The 19,099-nt window shown below is 37.5% G+C and overlaps 2 protein-coding genes across 2 annotated transcripts in view; both read right to left on the bottom strand.

The window, feature by feature from the left end:
- The window catches only part of LOC127526110 (craniofacial development protein 2-like), a 1,015,936-nt gene that overhangs the window by 261,887 nt on the left and 734,950 nt on the right, over positions 1 to 19,099 (bottom strand). The gene's annotated exons all lie outside the window — the stretch shown is intronic.
- The window catches only part of tspan3a (tetraspanin 3a), a 48,424-nt gene that overhangs the window by 1,806 nt on the left and 27,519 nt on the right, over positions 1 to 19,099 (bottom strand). The window contains 7 exon segments of the mRNA XM_051920361.1: positions 8,777 to 8,860; positions 10,440 to 10,514; positions 10,517 to 10,594; positions 12,221 to 12,253; positions 12,256 to 12,306; positions 12,308 to 12,325; positions 17,692 to 17,767. Of these exon segments, the coding sequence (XP_051776321.1) occupies positions 8,777 to 8,860; positions 10,440 to 10,514; positions 10,517 to 10,594; positions 12,221 to 12,253; positions 12,256 to 12,306; positions 12,308 to 12,325; positions 17,692 to 17,767 (415 nt within the window).

Here is a 19,099-nt window from a genome sequence, read left to right on the forward strand (position 1 = left end):
AAAAAACAAAAAAAAAAAAAAAACCACCTCATAGCTTATAACAGCCCGATTTTAAATAACTATATATATGGAGATATTATATATCATTAATTAAATTATTCTCCACTTCTGTTAAAAAAATGTATTGGCTTTCAGTTAAAGAAGATGATCTTTAAAAGTAAAACTAATGTAAATATTGAGTCACCAGTTGCTAGATTATGTTACACATTCTGGAGATCCCTAACCCTACACTAAGTAAAGGACAACTTGGCACAAGTATATATAATAGAGATGGTGTGTACCCCAGAATTACAGCAAAAAGGACAGAATTTAGTTCACACACACACACACACACACAACACACACACACACAACACACACACACACACACACACACACACACACACAGAGACAGAGAGAGATGACAGTGTACCCATTGCATGGAAAGTGCACAGAACACGATAGACAAAGACATCAACGTGGGATTTAAGGCAATCACCTACACTAGATTAAGATCTAAATGTTTTATAATAATTATGATATAATAAATATATTTGTTTCAATATATTAAAATGTACATTCAAATTTTCAGGAATATGTGTACAATATAATAGCTCACTTCTAGCAAAGCCATTTAAATAATGTTTTTGTAATGTATTTTTATTACATTTTCACACAGACAAGATTGTGGCAGGGATGTCATGTAAACAAAATATGAAAATTATTTAATGACATTTTTTCTGCTTAGTTTCACTAAGGTCAAGCAAGATTTGCACTTCCTGTGGGATCAAACAGAGCCACTTGCACTGCATGTGCACTAGTGTAAGAAAAGAGCAATGGATTTATTAGACACCAGAGCTCCTATTTGGAACAAACAGGATTTGCCAACACATGTAAATTGCAAGATCAGAACACTGGTGGAAAAGGAAAACAAAAATGTGGACTCCTATACCTCTCTGAAATATATTTTCTTCCATCAGAAAAGTAGTTAACAGTATACACTAGGTACCTGAAGTGTGCCACTTAATACAGAAACAGGACAGACTGTACTTATTAATCGAATCGCTACATTGGGAAAAGTGTTTTCAGTAATCACGTGATTACGATTAAATCACAAAACAATTATACTGGATTAGCCACAACACTACAATCACCTGGCCTAAAATTGTTAGGTTGCCCTTGTTTAAGGTTTCTTTATTTAGTCATGTTTACCACAAGAAAAACATGTCTGTAGTTACTAGGGTGTTGTACGTGTTAGCCATTATGAATGTAGAGAAAAGCCAAGCAAAATGACACCTTTTATTGGCTAACTAAAAAGATTACAATATGCAAGCTTTCGAGGCAACTCAGGCCCTGCCTGAAGAAGGGGCTGGAGTTGCCTCGAAAGCTTGCATATTGTAATCTTTTTAGTTAGCCAATAAAAGGTGTCATTTTGCTTGACTTTTCTCTATAAGAAAACATGAAATTTGCCTTCTCAGTTGCATCTAATAACAGACAGAATGAAATAAAACAGAGAAATAGAAACAAGAAAGGTTAAGGTAAGGCAGTTAGACAATACATATTTACACAGAAATACAGCAGAATTTCTGGTGTTTTTATAAAGCATCTCCTTTATTTCTGTATTTTGGGTGCAGAAATCACTTGTTTCAAATCTGGCAAAAAAGTTATTCAGTTCATCTGCTAAAAGCTTGTGGTCTTTTGTCAGCTGGAAAATTCACATTTTTAGTGCCAGTCCTGTAATTGTTTTTAGTCCCTTCCTTCCCCTGCTTTGGACTGTTACTCATTAAAACCACCTCGATTTTTTCCCCAAACATTTTTTTTATTTGTGTTTAATTAACCTGTTATTCCTGTTGCTGTAAAATTCGCTTATCTTCTATCTTATTTTCTTGATGTGCATGTTGCTTTTCCAATAGTAATGCTTTAACCTCTTTAGTGATCCATGGCTTACTGTTTGGGTACAACTTGACAGTTTTTTTCTTATATGATCATAGACTCACAGAATTTCATATATTCGCTAACAGTGTAAGTGGCCTCATTCAGTGACTGAGGATATCAGCATATCCCAATTTGTACTGGAGAAGCATTCCTGCAGTTCCTCTACCACTGTCCTTGCACCAGTTTTGTGTTGTTCGTATGGCTGGTTCTTCTTGTTTCAGTTTCTGTTTGTACTCCGGGGAGTAGATGAATAACGACGTGGTCAGACGCACCCAGGGCTGCTCTGTGATGGGATATGTAGGCATCAGGGACGTTTCCATAGCACTTGTCAAGAGTTTGGTCCCCTCTAGTGTTAATATTCACATACTGAATGGTAAATTTGGTAATAATTGACTCAGCACTGCATAAATTAAATCACCCATCACAAAGTTTGAAAGAACCAGGGGCCTCATGTATAAATGGGTGCGTATGCACAGAAATGTTGCGTACGAATGTTTCCATGCTTGAATCGCGATGTATAAAACATAAACTTGGCGTAAAGTCATGCACATTTCCACGGTCCCTCATACTCTGGCGTACGCAATTTCTCCGCTCGGTTCTGCAGACTGGTGGCACCCAGCGTCAAAGCAGTGCTACTGTTCCTGTGTAGTTACTCTTTCTTTCTTAGACCCCACCATTCCTGACGCGGCTTTATAAATACAATGAAACTTACTGCATATTGTTTATTAGTGTGATGCATCGGATTGTAATTAACCTGTAGCAATATAATGGTCCAGGGAAATAGTATTCCAAATACCATAACTGCTTTAGCGTTGTTACTCTCACTGCATCTTCTTCTTTCAGCTGCTCCCGTGAAGGGTTGCCACAGGCGATCATCTTTTTCCATATTACTCTCACTGCACCACTCGGGAGTATTTATATCACTGTATTCTGAGTGGGAATCTACAGCAGCAGCTGATCGGAAAGAGAATTATCGGTATACAGCATCAAGCAAATGTTTCAAAGCCTTTCCTGTACGGACCTTGTGGTTCACAAACAGTTTAAACCAAGAACTATAAACGCACTCATATCAAGTGCTCCTTGTAGAACTGTTTGTACTTAAAGTACAATTACCTCACTGTAAAACTTGCACTACAGTTTATAATATTGCACAACCCTGCAACACTTATATATTTTTTAAATTATAATTCATTTTTTAAGATGAAATGCAGCAAAATATGTTGATTATATTATAGAGATAAAACTACTCACTTAAATAATCTGTATTGTTAATAAACATGTGAGGACATGGCACCGCAGCACTAGCTATTTCACAAGGATTGCTCCTGCCTTGCGCTGTATTCTTGCTGGTGCTAACGCGACACTGGGAAGGATAGACGGATAGTACCTACGAAGAAGTATTTCAACTGTTCCTTAAAAGTTTTGGAAAGAATCGGGCATTCTAAGCATACAAATGGCTTAACGTCTATTACAGAGCTGATTGTGTGGCGATTGGGTATTTGGATAAAGAAAAGTAAGGACAGGAATTGGAGGTTAGTACATTTGAAAGAGACAGTACTTCTGTAATATATTATTTCATCGAAGGTCGCGCATGGGCAGCAAGCCTCTTGCGTGAGGCATGAACAATCACTGCGCCACCGTGAGTTCCCATGTTTAATAAAATGCTTTCCATTCCTATCCCCAAGAAAAAGATATCACCGGTATACATCTCTGTATTTTAATTATTCAGAGAGCTGTAATATCACAAATGTAATGGATCCTGTGTCCTGTCGGAGAAAGGGAAAAGAACAGAAGCATGTAGTGATTCACATACACAGAGCATATAGAAGATCAAATACAGACAAAGCATTTAACGTGCTACTTTAGTTACGATGGGATTTGAGAAACTAGTAAAATAAATGATTTTAAGATGAGTTTATGATGTTCTACTTTAATGACAAAATAAACTATGTGATAAAAGTGGAAAATTCCAGATTAAAGTTGACATTTCTTGCTTTTTTCCCCCCATTATGTGCCTATTTTTTTCTCTGTACCCTAATAAGCTTTCATATGACACTCAGACCATGGGCTACGACTCGCCTTTTCACGCCGACTTTGATATGTGACAGACTTTTTTATTTCAGGCACTGTGCGACTTTGTGAACTTGAGCTTTCGAGTTTCTCTAACACTCTGTCATTTGATCAACTTCGTTTTGGTTGATTATACCACTGTTTAAACCAACAAATAGTACGTTTTTTCCTTTGCCTCTACTTGGTATTCACTGAAATTCTTATATTTTCCCATTGTCTTTTCACAGAAGGCTATTTATATTGATTTGCATATTCAAAGAGGCGTAATTCTGGGAGGAGTTGGGGCGGGACAGAAGGTGCATGCGTTACTTTTCACGCTGATCGGGATTTATATGTAGCGGAAGGACATGGAAGTTTGTGTACGCATAGATTCCTGCATCTGGATATTTCTGTGCGTACGCACATTCCCCACTTTTGTGCTTACGCCATGTTATAGTGTGAGTTCTACGCACAGCGTTATACATGAGACCCCCAGCGATTTGGTTTCTAGTTTATGAGCAGTTTCAAGAATCGATACAGCTGCACGCTCCCACATCAGCATGCGGCGGGAATGTAAACGACTGTCACAAATAATTGATTAAACTCCCGTGGTAGATAGTAATGGGCAAAGTCCGACGGTGAGTAGTTCAATATTTGGCGTGCAGATGCGCTCTTTTCAGTGATATTCCTGCACCACCTTTTGTTAATGTAAAGGCAAGACCCCACCACCAGTCTGCTTACCAGAAGCACTGGATTTCTGTCTTGCCGTACACAAACAAATCCATCTACTTCGACTGCTGTATCAGAGTCTGAATTCTTAAACCAGGTCATCCGTAACGCACATCAGACAGCTTTCTCGGTACTCGTGAAGGTATCGCACATGCTCTCAGCTCGTCCAGTTTATTTCGCAAGGACTGTGCGTTGCTCATGATTGATGGTTGGCAAAGGTGTTTTAAAACTTCTTTGTCTCAGATGTACACTTAGCTCCACACTCTTTTTCCTCGCTTTCTGGGTTTCAAAGATTTGAATTCGTCCGGTATATTAGTAATACACGTGGAGTAACTGGTAGCAGGTCTAATTGATAACAGCGCATCCCCGGCTGTAAATGAACAGCGCCGGCCACACACCCAGGATTTCCTGCGCAGGTAGTGCGTTAGTGTCCCTCTTGGATTCCAAAGGCGATAATGATCAAAAATAAACTTTCGCAAATGTTATAAAGCATTTTATAAAAATAACTACTTGCAAACTAGTAAAAGAAAACAATTTTACACGATTTATGAACAAAAAGCAAGTACAAAAACATGGAGAGATGCACTGAGAGGTCTGCTACAGTGCAGCGACCGGAAACTTTGTGCCCACCAAAACAACTCTGACCCATCAAGGCATGGACCTCCACAAGACCTCTGAAGGTTGCAATATGGTATCTAGCAACAAGACGTTATCAGCAGACCCTTCAAGTCCTGTAGGTTATGAGATGTTGCCTCCATGGATTGGACAGATGCTTGATTGGACGGAGCCTCTGGGGAATTCTGAGGAAAGCCAGCACCTTGAACTGTCCCGTCATGTTTCTCAAACCATTTCTGAACAATTACTACAGTGTGGCAAGGTGCACTATCTTGCTGAAAAAGGCCACTGCCATGAAAGAAAACTGTTGCCATGAAGGTGGCGTACATGGTCTGCAATAATCTTTAGGTAGGTGGTACATGGGAAAAGTAACATCCGCATGAAAACCCAGGACCCAAGGTTTCCCAGCAGAACATTGCCCAGAGTGTCACAATGCCTCTGCCGGCTTGCCTATTCCCTATACGGTGTATCCTGCTGCCATCCCTTCCAAAAAAAAAAAAACAATGCTCGTCCAACACATGACCTCATCAGACCAGGCGGCCCTCTTTCATTGTTCCAGTTCAGATACGCATGTGCCCAGTGTAGGCACTTTCGGTGGTGGACAGGGATCAGCTTTTCTCTCATGGCTAGTATTAGGTTTTTCAGCAATTTGTTGCTATAGTAGCCCTTCTATGAGATCAGTCCAAACGGGCTTGCCTTCACTCTGCAAAAGCATCAACGAACTTTGGGCAACCCATCGCTGCCCGGGTTCAAAGGGTTTGTTCATCCTTGAACCACTTTTGGTAGGTATTAACCACTACGTACTGGGAAACACTCATTCAAGACCTGGGGCCTCACGTATAAACGGTGCGGATGCACCAGAAATGTTGCGTACGAACCTTTCCACGCTCAAATCGCGATGTATAAACCTAAAACTTGGCGTAAAAGCCACGCACATTTCCACGGTAACTCATACCTTGGCGTACGCAATTTCTCCGCTCGGTTTTGCAGATGGCGGCACCCAGCGTCAAAGCAGTGCTACTGTTCCTGTGTGATAACCCTTTCTTTCTTAGATCCACATCCACGAAGGCGGCTTTATCAAATACACTGAAATTAACTGCATATTGTTTATTAGTGTAATACATCTGATCGTAATTAACATGTAGCAATATAATGGGCCAGGGAATAGCCATAGTATTCCAAATACCATAACTGCTTTAACGTTGTTACTCTCACTGCATCTTGTTCTTCTTTTTGCTGTTCCCGTTAAGGGTTGCCACTGCGGATCATCTTTTTCCATATTACAGTACTCTCACTCACGTTTCAGAAACAGTTTCATCCCAATAACTATAAACGCACTCAATCAGTCCATCAAGTGCTCCTTGTAGAACTGTTTGTACTTATAAGTACAATCACCTCGCTGTAAACTTGCACTACAGTTATAATATTGCACAACCTGCGCTACTTTATAAAGCGCGTATGATGACAGTATCATTTTTAAGATGAAATGCAGCAAAATATGTTGCTTATAGTATACAGATAAAACTTTAACTTCATTTAAATAATCTGTATTGTTAATAATTAAACATGTGAGGACACGGTGCTGCAGCGTATAGTTCAAGGATAGCTCCTGCCTTGCACTGTATTCTTGCTGGTGCTGACGCGACACTGGAAGGATAGACGAATAGAATAATTAAACATGTACTACGAAGATATTTCAATGTTCCTTAAAAGTTTTGAAGAATCGGCGTTCTAAGCTTACAAATGGCTTAACGTCTATTACAGAGCTGATTGTGTGGTGATTGGAGAAAGAAAAGTATGGACAGGAATTGGAGGTTAGTACGTTTGAAAGAGACAGTACTTCTGTAATAAATTATTTCATCGAAGGTCGCACATGGCACCGCAAGCCTCTTGCGTGAGATATGAACAACCACTGCGCCACCGTGTTCCCATGTTTAATAACATGCTTTCATTCCTATCATCATGAAAATGATATCACATATACATCTCAGTATTTTAATTATTCAGAGAGCTGTAATATCTCGAATGTAATGCATTCTGTGTCCTGTCGGAGAAAGAGAAAGAACGGAAGCATGTAGTGATTCACACACATAGAGCACATAGAAGATCAAATACAGAAAAAAGACTTTAACATGCTACTTGAGAAACTAGTAAAATAAACGATTTTAAATGAAGTTTATGATGTTCTACTTTAATGGCAAAATAAACTACGTGATTAAAGTGGAAATTTCGAGATTAAAGTTGACATTTCGTGCTTTTTTCCCACTGTGTGCCTATGTTTTTTGTTTGTACCCTAATACGCTTTCATATGACACTCAGACGGTGGGCTACGACTCGCCTTTTCACAGCGACTTTGATATGTGATTTCTTTATTTCGGGCACTGTGCGACTTTGTGAATTTGATCTTTCGAGTTTTTCCGACACTCTGTCACTCGATCAACTTTCTTTTGTTGATTATACCACTGTTTACACCAACAAATAGTACGTTTTTCCTTTGCCTCCACTTGGTATTCGCTGAAATTCTTATATTTTCCCCTGTGCTTTTCCCATTGTCTTTTCACAGAAGGCTACTTATATTGATTTGCATATTCAAAGAGGCATAATTCTGGGAGGAGTTGGGGCGGGACAGAAGGCGCGTGCACGTGCGTTACTTTTCACGCGGATCGGGATTTATGTAGTGGAAGAACGTGAAATTTTGCGTGCGCACAGATTCCTGCATCTGGATTTTTCTGTGCGTACGCACAATCCCGCTTTTGTGCTTACGCCATGTTATAGTGTGAGTTCTACCCTCGGCGCTATACACGAGGCCCATGGTGTTTTTGAGATGCTCCGACTCATTTGTCTAGTCATCACAATCTGGCACTTGTCAAAGTTGCTCAGATCCTTGGGTTTGTGCATTTTTCTGGCTTCCAGGACATCATCTTCAAGAACGGACTGCTCACTTGTTGCCTAATATATCCCTTGAAAGGTGCCACTGTAACCACTACACGTGTCAGTGGTTTTAATGTTGTGGCTGATCAGTGTATATGGCCCAGGCAATTTTCTTCATTTAAGAGGGAACCCTCCTGGCAAAACTGAAACATGCACATACTTTTAATACCATGGAGTTACAAATAAAAATTAAATTAGAGCAGCATACCTTCAGGATAATGCTGCATTTCATTTTTATTATGTTGGATTTAATCTAAGTCTAATTCTTTTTACCAAAAGGTACACATTGCTGAATTATCTGTATTACATAACTATTTCTGACAAACATGGTTTGCAAAAGACACATTAATTTCCCCTCTCCAAAATAATGTGTTTTCAAACAGAGCACTGTGTGATTCCAAACAATATTTTAGCAGTACTGGGCACAAGGTTAAACTAAAAATTGATTGTCTCTCTTTACGAAGCTAACAAAAAAATAAACCTGTGTTCTTAACACAAATTTCAGATTGAACATCTTTCACGTTCTAAGCTGTATTACCTGAATGACGGCGAATGCTAAAGCTGCCCAAATAACATACATCATAATTTCTTGAAGCTTCTTCACAACAAGAGCTTCACACCCCTGCAAAAAAAAAAAGTTGGAATTGTTCAATTTAAGACCACTCAAACACATTCATGAAATTTTAGTCTTTAAGTATGCTCAATTGTAATTAAAGAATATACCAAAGCAAATCTTTGTAAAATTAGGTAACACTAATAACACATTTCATCATTATCAGCTTAAGGCTAGTTTCTGGGTTTACCCAGATGAGCCGGCCACTCCCCAGATCTTTTTTTCTCCCCTCTCCATAGCCATGGGCATTTTTGGAGTGACAAAATCTCTTCATACCACCTTCCTCTTGGTCTAATCCCCTTCACTTCTATCTTGGTGCACATCTTCACCCAATCATTTCTGGACTTTAGTTCGACATGCTGAAACTACCTTATTTAGTTCTCTCACAGCACAGTGCCTATTGTACCCACTCCTGACAACCCATGAGCTGGATTAAGCTAGTTTTTCCTCTCCTCGCGAGCCATGCGCCCATCTCTTCAATGGTTCCTGCCCCTTCGCCTACAACCATCAACTTGGCCTTTCCTGCATTTACTTTGAGGCCTTTAACCTTCGAAACAAGCTTTTGATTTTATTATCTTCTCCTTTAAATCCATTTCACTTTTTGCAATCAATATATATCATCAATATACAAGAGCTCAGACTTTCAGTCATCTAGAAATTTCTCTGGTTTACCACCTCCACTACTATCACAAAAAACTGTGGTCTCGAGAAGTGATGCTAGTACAGCCCCACAGTCACCTCACAACTTTTACTTTTTCCATTGGCTGTCCCATCTACTATTCAATCTTCCTCATACACTGACATCACCACAGACACTAACCACTTATTCACACTTATCTTTCTCAATGCCCAACTCACCATCTCGTGACACCCTGTCTTTCCAAGATCTACAAATGGTATAATAATGGAATTTGCCCCCCCATCAGGACGTTTTTCCTGCATTTGCACAACAAACAGTAACATCTGTTGTTACCTTTCCAAACCTGAAATCAAACTGCACTTTACTAACCTTCACATGATCCCTGAAACTTCTCTCTTTTATCTTAATTACTTGTTCCAAAAACAATTGCTCAATATGATCAACATTCTAATAAATCACCCTTTTCTCTGCATGCTGGATTGAGCATACCATTTTTAAACTTCAATAATTCCAATTAAGACTTACATTTACAGTTAAAAATAAAAGTAAACATATTTGACCATAAAAAACCTGGAATGTAAGCATTATTAAAACATATTTTCAAACTGAAAATCAGGGGATACCACTATAGATAACGGATACATACTTATCTTAATGAACAGCAGTACAGTGTATAAGGATTTAATTGAAAGGGCAGATGATGGTGTAGTGACTATGGCCATTAGACTTTAAACCACACGGCTAACAGTTTACTTATCGGTACTATGAGACCTTTGGCAGGACTCTTAATCTGGTTTTGCTCCAACTATACACTGGTTTAAGTTACACACAACTGATTTTATTCTAAATTTTCCAGATTATTTTTCTAAATCCCCATTGGCTTTCTTGCAAAACTAGAAAGGACCCATACAAAACCCTGAAAAAAAAAAAAAACAAAATTTGCATTACCTCTGGATACAAGTCCCCGGGACGGCTTAGAGTTCCTGTGCAGTTGCTGATATTTGCTTTGCAACAACTTAGTGGGGGACACTGTTGTTTTTGGCGTCAATAAACCAGCTTGTATTTTTTCCAATCTGAGAAGTATGGATGCCACAGCAGTGAAGCTAAAGAAAGCAAAAATGACCAATTACACTAAATTCAAATGGAAACATACCACATTAATTACATAAACAATCAAGGGATAACTTGCTGTATTTAAATTTCACTGAAAAAGACTATAAACAAATATATCTGTTGACTTATTAGCTGAATGAAAAAGATCATGAGATCCAAACCTCCAATTTTCAAATATACAGTACAACTAGGAAAACCACATTATTTGAATACAGAAATATTCTCCAACTCTGAATCTTTTTATCACTGTCCATCTGAAAATAGGTTTATTTATATAATTTTAAACCTAACCACATATTTTCACCCTTCCTAATTTTACACCAGTTTTGTTATATTCTTATCCCAATTGGGAAAGTCTACAAGTTTCGTTTCTTGCATCTATCGTTAGCGCAGTTATTTACCTTTTTTGTTAGAAAGACGCAATGTGCACAGTATTTAAGATGTGACCAAATCAAAAGCATTTATTATACACAAGTGTTCTTTTAAACTGTTCTACACATTATCTGGCTGAGGGACAGTAATGAGTCAACTAGTACACCAAAATCTCCTTCATGAAAGGTATATTGGTTCTTCTGTTTATTCTGCATAAACTACTGCAAGATAGCTAGCCAAATTTAACTTGCACATGTATCATCACATATTGAAGGGCCTAATGCATCTTAAGACTCAAGGCCTATAGAATTATTAATTTTCAGTGAAAGTGCAATTAATAAGAGTTACTAATTGAACAATAATTTAATGGTCAGTAGGATAATCTGCTAACCTGGATAATTTAGCTTCATATTTAAATTTAACTATACTAGCAAGATTACATTTTTTTTTTAAATTTAAAACATAAATTTGTAGCACCAGTAAGTGAAGCAAAACACTGGGAGACATTGTCTGGCTATAGATTATAAGATCAAGTAGCTTACTCCCTTTAAAGTACGGGAAGTATGTTGTTTTTATATACCTGGATCTTCATTGAAGAAATTAATGGAATATGACTGATCATAACAGACTCTGCAATTAACTAGTTAAATTCTAAAACTTTCAACAGCAGTTATATTTTAATCTTAACAATTAAGATAAAAAAAAGAAAACAAATTATGATCTTTGTTACACTCAGCTTTTAAACACTACCTAAATTCTAACAAATGTTAATAGCATCAATAAATGTTTTTGGTGTTTCACACAATCCTGAACCCAACTACATACAGAGTTCTATTTCCTTGCCTCTTCTAATTCAGACAACTAGCCTCTAATGGAATATAAATCAAATACTTTTAATGTTTAAATTAGTTTCTATGCAGAAATAAGGAACACAGTTCATTATTTCAACTATCGATAAGAAGGGACTGTTCACTTGACTTAGTAAGTGTACTCTTAAAATAAATATTACAATCAATATAAAAAATAAATACAAAAACAACAAAAATATTATCACTTCTCAACAGCAACAATGCACAGAAGTCTTTTACCCAAAGATTTGTTTTTACTCTGCTTAAAAATCTACATTTTCAACCCTTACTAGACTTTTTTTCTGGGGTGCAGGTCTACTCTTACATTGCCGCACACACACACCCTTAACGATGATCTTACTTTGATGTTAACAATAGTTTCTTGTATCAGCTCACCTGTCGTTGTACGTAGTCAATAGCCACGGCTAGCGGCAATCTGAATTGGAGCCATTGTACTTGTTATAAACACTGTGAATTGAGCGCGTCAACCTCATCCTCTACCTGAGCAAAGATGAACAGAAAAAGAAGATTAAAATTACTAATAAACACATATTATATGCTGATTTAAATGAATTTTCAGGAAAAAAAAAACAAAAAAAAAAACACCCCACAATTTTCCTAACCTTTGGAATGCAATGCTGCTCAATCAAGCTAGTTCCAGTGAAGCTCAATTAAGATTTAAACAAATCTTAAACATTAAGAGACAGATTAAGTTATGTAAAAGAACAAAAACAGACCATTGAGCACAACAGAAATACTAGTAGTAAAGAAAATATCAAATATATTTGATTGCATTTCAAAAGCTGATTATGAATGTCCTTTTTGTTACAGAAGTTAGAGGGCAATGGGGAAATCAGGAATGGATTTAGAGAGGAAATCTGTCGTTTGTCCAGGCATTGTGAGCTATTTTAATTTAACTATTAATTTCCAGATATGTCGATATGAACAAAAGAAAAAAAAACAAAACAAAAAAGTGTAGCTTGTATGAACACAATGATAAAGCAATGTGCAACCATATCTGTTATTTCCTGTGAAGCACTCAAGGTTCCCCCACCCCCCAAGTTGTTAAAAATTAAAATAAACAGATATCTGGAGGTTATTTCTGAAATTAAACAAGATGAACAATACGGTTGGAAAACTTAACTGCAGGCCAAGACTAGTAAATGCGACTGAAACAAAATATTTCCAACAGAATAGGAGAAAAGGGCCTTTATTGATTTTATAATGGAGGAACTATGAACACCCCACACACCAAAAACCTGCACACCTATAAATACCTGCATCATTTATAAAATTTTAAACTTTGATTAGGTAGATAAACAGGTCAATTTCTCCACATTCTTGTCTTCGTATGCTCACAAGTTTTCCCATTAGATAGATATGAATGGTTACTAAACATGTATTCTTCAGGGTCAATATAAAAGATTGGTAAAACAACTAAAATTGTTCTATAGTTTACAACATCTTATGCTATTTTAGTACATCTAACTATCCTTTTACTGTTAACATAATAACTAGCTAGGTACCTGGCTTTGCCTAAGAAATTTTGTAATACGATGGGTGTCAAGTTATACTGTTGGTTGGTTAATCGATGTATTAGAAGTACAGATTTAGTATCCCTAATCTGAAATGCCCAAGACCATAACTATGTCAGGTATTTCGAATTGTGGGTTATTCACATATACATGATGAGATCTCTCGGGGACTGGCTCCAATTTAACACAAAATTTGTTTCATACACACCTTATACACATAGCCTAGAGGTAATTTGATACAATAATTTCAAAAGATGTGTGCATGAAACAAAGTTTGTGAACAGCAGCATCAGCAGAATACCTGTATCGGCCATTTAACAAAAGCAACAACAAAACAGTAAGCTTTCAGTCTTCACTTATGATCCAGTGTTTTGATTAAAAAAAGTTACTGTAAACAGAATAAGGGAAAAATCAGCAAGTAATGCACATAGGTCTAGTGGTGACAGTGGCTGATAAACTGGTGCCAGCAGAACATCAGAGCCTATGTTCCCTCACTAATACTCGCATGTAAAGCTGGTGCTTAGACCACAATGTAAAGCATACATGTGGTCAGTGGCCAAAATACATTTATACTTTCTGTGGCTAATTCAATTGTCGCATTACCATTCTCCTTTGTGACAGTTTTTGGTCAAAGTTGCATACCTCACAATTTCACAAAAAAGATAGTGACACTTTGCAGATGGAAGAAGAGTTATGCTTGACATCACTCGCTTTAAAGAAGGAAAAAAAAGAGGGTGGAATGTACATAAGAGGCAAAGGGAGGATGGGTGTAATATTCTTGTGAGTGGGTGACCTACATGATAAACAGATGCACTTCAAATTTTTTGCATGTCAATTTTGCACTTTTGTGACATGTTGGATCACAGTCAGCCCTTCGTTTATCATTCTGGCACCAACATAACTAGCCTTTGCTTAAAATTTCATCATATACGATACACGGCATTGTATGTACATACAGTCATACGAAAAAAATTTGGGAACCCCTCTTAATTCTTTGGATTTTTGTTTATTATTGGCTGAGGTTTCAAAGTGCAACTTCCTTTTAATATATGACATGCCTTACGGAAACAGTAGTATTTCAGCAGTGAAATTAACTTAATTGGACTAACAGAAAATATGCAATATGCATCATTACAAAATTAGAGAGGTGCATAAATTTGGGCACCTCAACAGAAATATTACATCAATACTTAGTTGAGCATCCTTTTGCAAATATAACAGCCTCTAGACGCCTCCCATAGCCTTTGATGAGTGTCTAGATTCTGGATGGAGGTATTTTCAACCATCCTTCCATACAAAATCTCTCCAGTTCAGTTAAATTTGATGGCTGCCGAGCATGGACAGCCTGCTTCAAATCATCCCATAGATTTTAGATGATACTCAAGTCAGGGGACTGTGACGGCCATTCCAGAACATTGTACTTCTCCCCTCTGCATGACTGCATTGTTGAAATTAGGTTGAATTCATTCGACCCTCGACTTTAACTAGGGCTCCAGTCCCTGAACCTAGCCCCACAGCATGATGGAACCTCTACCAAATTTGACAGTAGGTAGCAGTGTTTTTCTTGGAATGCGGTTGTTGTTCTTCTGCCACGCAAAGCGCTTTTTGTTATGACCAAAAAAACCTCAATTTTTGTCTCATCAGTCCAAAGCACTTTGTTCCAAAATGAATCTGGCTTGTCTAAATGAGCATTTGCATACAACAAGCAACTTGTTCGTAGGCATGAGTGCAGAAAGGGCTTCTTTCTCATCACCCTACCATACAGATGTTCTTTGTGCAAATTGCGCTGAATTGGAGAATGATGTACAGATACACCATTTGCAGCAAGATGTTCTTGCAGGTATTTGGAGATGATCTGATGGGTTGTCTGTAACCAGTTCTCACAATCTTGCGCATATGCTGCTCCTGTATTTTTCTTGGCCTGCCAGACCTGGGGTTAACAGCAACTGTGGCCTGTGGCCTTCCATTTCCTGATTACATTCCTTACAGTTGAAACTGACAGTTTAAACCTCTGAGATAGATTTTGTAGCCTTACCCTAAACCATGAGACCTGAACAATCTTTGTTTTCAGATCTTTGGAGTGATGCTTTGAGGATCCCATGCTGTCACTCTTCAGAGGAGAGTCAAAGGGAAACACAACCTTGCAATTGACCACCTTATGTACCTTTTCTCATGATTGGACACACCTGTCTATGAAGTTCAAGGCTTAACGAGCTAATCCAACCAATTTGGTGTTGAAAGTAATCAGTATTGAGCAATTACATGCATTCAAATCAGCAAAATTACAAGGGGACCCAAATGTTTGCACAGCCAGTTTTGATTTAAACTTCATATAACTAAATACTGCTTCACTAAAAATCTTTGTTCAGACAACACCCTAGCACTTAGATGTTCCTAGGAAATGAAAGACATACCACTGTTATCTTTCGGGTTGAAAGGAGTAAATTATTATGCAGGCTGAGAGGGGTCCCAAACTTTTTCACATGACTGTAGCTGCATAGTTAGAAAAAACTCTTGTGTTCCACATGCATTGAAAAACTCAGTGTGCAGGGATGTGCCTGTGTGTCCGACATCATTTTTGCTGTGCAGCTTTTGCACCCAGCACAGATGCGTCTACAAACTGCCGCCCACACTCCACCTGCCACGCAGTGGTTTGGGAAGTGCTGTTACTACACCTTTTCCCCCTTTGGTTGTATACGTGCACCGGTGGCACTTAAAATGTTTCTGATTTTCAGATAGAGATACTCAACCTGTACTATGCAACTAACCAAGTGTTTTTCTGTACACAATACTTGTAGTTTATTAATTTTTTAACCAAGGGCTAATATTATTGGCAGACAGTGTGCTGTACTTGGTTTTAAAACTTTGGACCTAGGACTTCTAATCTTGAGATTATGGGTTCAAATCCCACTACAGACACTGTGTAATTGAGAGCACGTCACTTCACCTGCCTGTACTCCAAATGGAAAAAGCAATGTAACCAATGATATCTCAATTGTTGTTAAGTCATCTTGGATAAAGGTGTTCAATAAATAATAACAAATAATAATAATATTAGGTTTAGTGTGAGCTGCTTACTCCTGAATGCGCTATACACAATTGTCCATTACTAAAACATTCTTGCGATTTAATAGCGGGGCTTGACGGAGGATTCCCCTTAATGTTTTTAAGCACTGCAATCGAACAGCTGGTGTTGAAAGAAGTTTTCAGCGCTATGACCAAGGACTGGAGGTCGACAGAGCAGAATGGATGACCAAGATGACAGATAGTATGCATAGTTACAGTGGTCATGATAAAAACCAGCACTTGCCCCACTGAGCTCTGCAGAATTTTTTCGTTTCATTTCACTATGTGATCATGTCTCTTTTTTCCTGTCCAGGACACTGTCCCTTCTTCATTCATCCATTAACCCTATTGGTTAGTGCTGCTGTTCACGTGGCTCGGCAATCACTTCTGCTGCATCCTTCAGTTGCATAAGCACACTCTCAGCATGTAAGTTAGCAAAATATTAAATACCGACAAATGAAAAATCTATAGACAAATAGAAAAAAAATAAAAATCAATGAATCCATTTTCTGACGTTTGTTTTTCTCGGTTGCATTGGCAAAAGTCTAAGCAATGATGCCTAGACATCCCTTTTCCCCCACTACCCTCCTCCAATTCCTCCAGGGTTTTGGATACAGAGGTGTCCCAGTCCAGCAGGAAAACTATACCTCTCTCTAGCGGATTGTGGGTCTGCCCCCAGGTCTCCTCCCAGCTGGACATGCCCGGAAACACCTCCCGCACGGAGGTGTCCAGGAGACATCCTAATCAGATGCATGAACCACCTCAACTGGCTCCCGTTGATCCAAAGGAGCAGCGGCTCTACTTTGAGCTACTTTTCAAATGTCTGTGCTTCTCACCCCATCTCTAAGGCTGAGCCCAGACACCCTGTGAAGGAATCTGATTTTTACCACATGCATCTGCAATCTAGCTCTTTCAGGAAAAAAAATGTTGGCTAATTTTCTTTTTCTAGAACACCACCAAATTTCAATCAAATCAGTCAACCCATTGAGATTTTGGGGTATTTATTTTTTATATGTATTGGGGTTTTTTGCCCCCAAAATTGATATATATTTAGATGTACCATCCTGCCAAATATGAGCTTTTTACCCAAATAGGAAATTGTATATTTGTTTGAACAAGTTAGAATGTGAGTGAATCACGTCAGCTTCGCATTATATAGTATATATAGATTTAACTTTCCTTGGATATTTCCCACACAAAATCACAATTTTCATTGATAAAAATCTACATATATAAAGCAACATAAAAGTTATAGAAAGTACTTGCCTTTGCTCTGTAGATATAACCAAGCACGACAACAACCACTTCCGTAATGAAAACCAGCAGCAAGAATAATCACAAACTGTAAAGAAATTAACATTTTAATTGGATGGCTTAAAATTTCTAATTTAGTTAAAGTACATAAAAATATAACTTAAAATGATTCAAGATGCATTTCTGTACCTTAGGATACCTACTCCTGTGCAATATAACATTGGACAAATTCACAAAAAAAGATTAAATTAAGCATTGTGGTTGTTTCATTAATGTTGTTACATACTCCTGAAAATCAGAGGCCATCATTTGAATATTCATTCTCATTTTGATAGTTTCTATGCCTTCCACAAACGGGCTAAATAACTAATTTTCTAGAATCAAACTCATAAAACAATACTCATAATACAAACCTAAAGACGATCAAATAATCGGCTTCATTACATGCAAATCAATGACATGTGCATATGTCCTAAAATTACCCTTATTGAACAGAAGTCTTCCACCTCATGTGTTATGTTTCACTAAAAAGTATCCGTTTGCATACTGAATTTCAAAAACATTCATTATTCATAGCTGGCATATTTCCTTAAACATTTTAATGACCCTGTACATTAATAAACAGATATTTGTGCATTTTTTGACTGTCCAGAAGATTTTGAAATAACTACAGTAATAAAGAAAATTATCTACAAACTTTCAGCATTTTACATTGATATCATTAAAGGTTTTCCAAAATACACTGTGCGAAACCTCTTACAATATGCCTCAAATGAAGCTGAATCAAGGACTTCACATAACTAATTATTTTTTGCTCTAATTACTATGAAAAATACAATATACACGGCACCAAGGAGTTTCATCATTCTGGCTTATATAATTTTTTTCTAAAATAATATTGTCTAGGCCTTTCTTATGAGATTTAGAATTTTCTGGCATTAAAAACAAAAAGTTTTGTTTCATTGATAATGTGATGCTAAATGCATCTAAAGAGCATAAAAGAATATGAAGTTTTTAATGAAATTATCTACATAGTTAAAAAAAGTACTGCATTTTATAATAATTTTGAATGGTTTTCTTAAGGGGGAATGACCTAACAATTAAGCCTGTCTTGGCACAAGGTATTCCATACACCACTAACTGGTTGTGATTTGAATAAATGTGCCCATCACTTCTGTTATGTAGCTATATTAGAAATAGTTTATTCTTCAGTGAACTATAAAACCAACAAATATTTTTTCATGTGGAATCCAAACCCAAAAACGTTTCTGCTGGTTTCAGTATATGTCCTAAATGGCCAAAATGTTTCATTGAAATTTGCCTAGAAGATTTTTGGCTGGACTTTTGTACAATTTCATATATTCCATCTTATGCACTGAGGATATAATCTCTTTAGCGGAGCTCCACGCTAAAAAGTAAA

Source organism: Erpetoichthys calabaricus, chromosome 17 (assembly GCF_900747795.2).
Source record: "Erpetoichthys calabaricus chromosome 17, fErpCal1.3, whole genome shotgun sequence".
Lineage (NCBI taxonomy): Eukaryota > Metazoa > Chordata > Cladistia > Polypteriformes > Polypteridae > Erpetoichthys > Erpetoichthys calabaricus.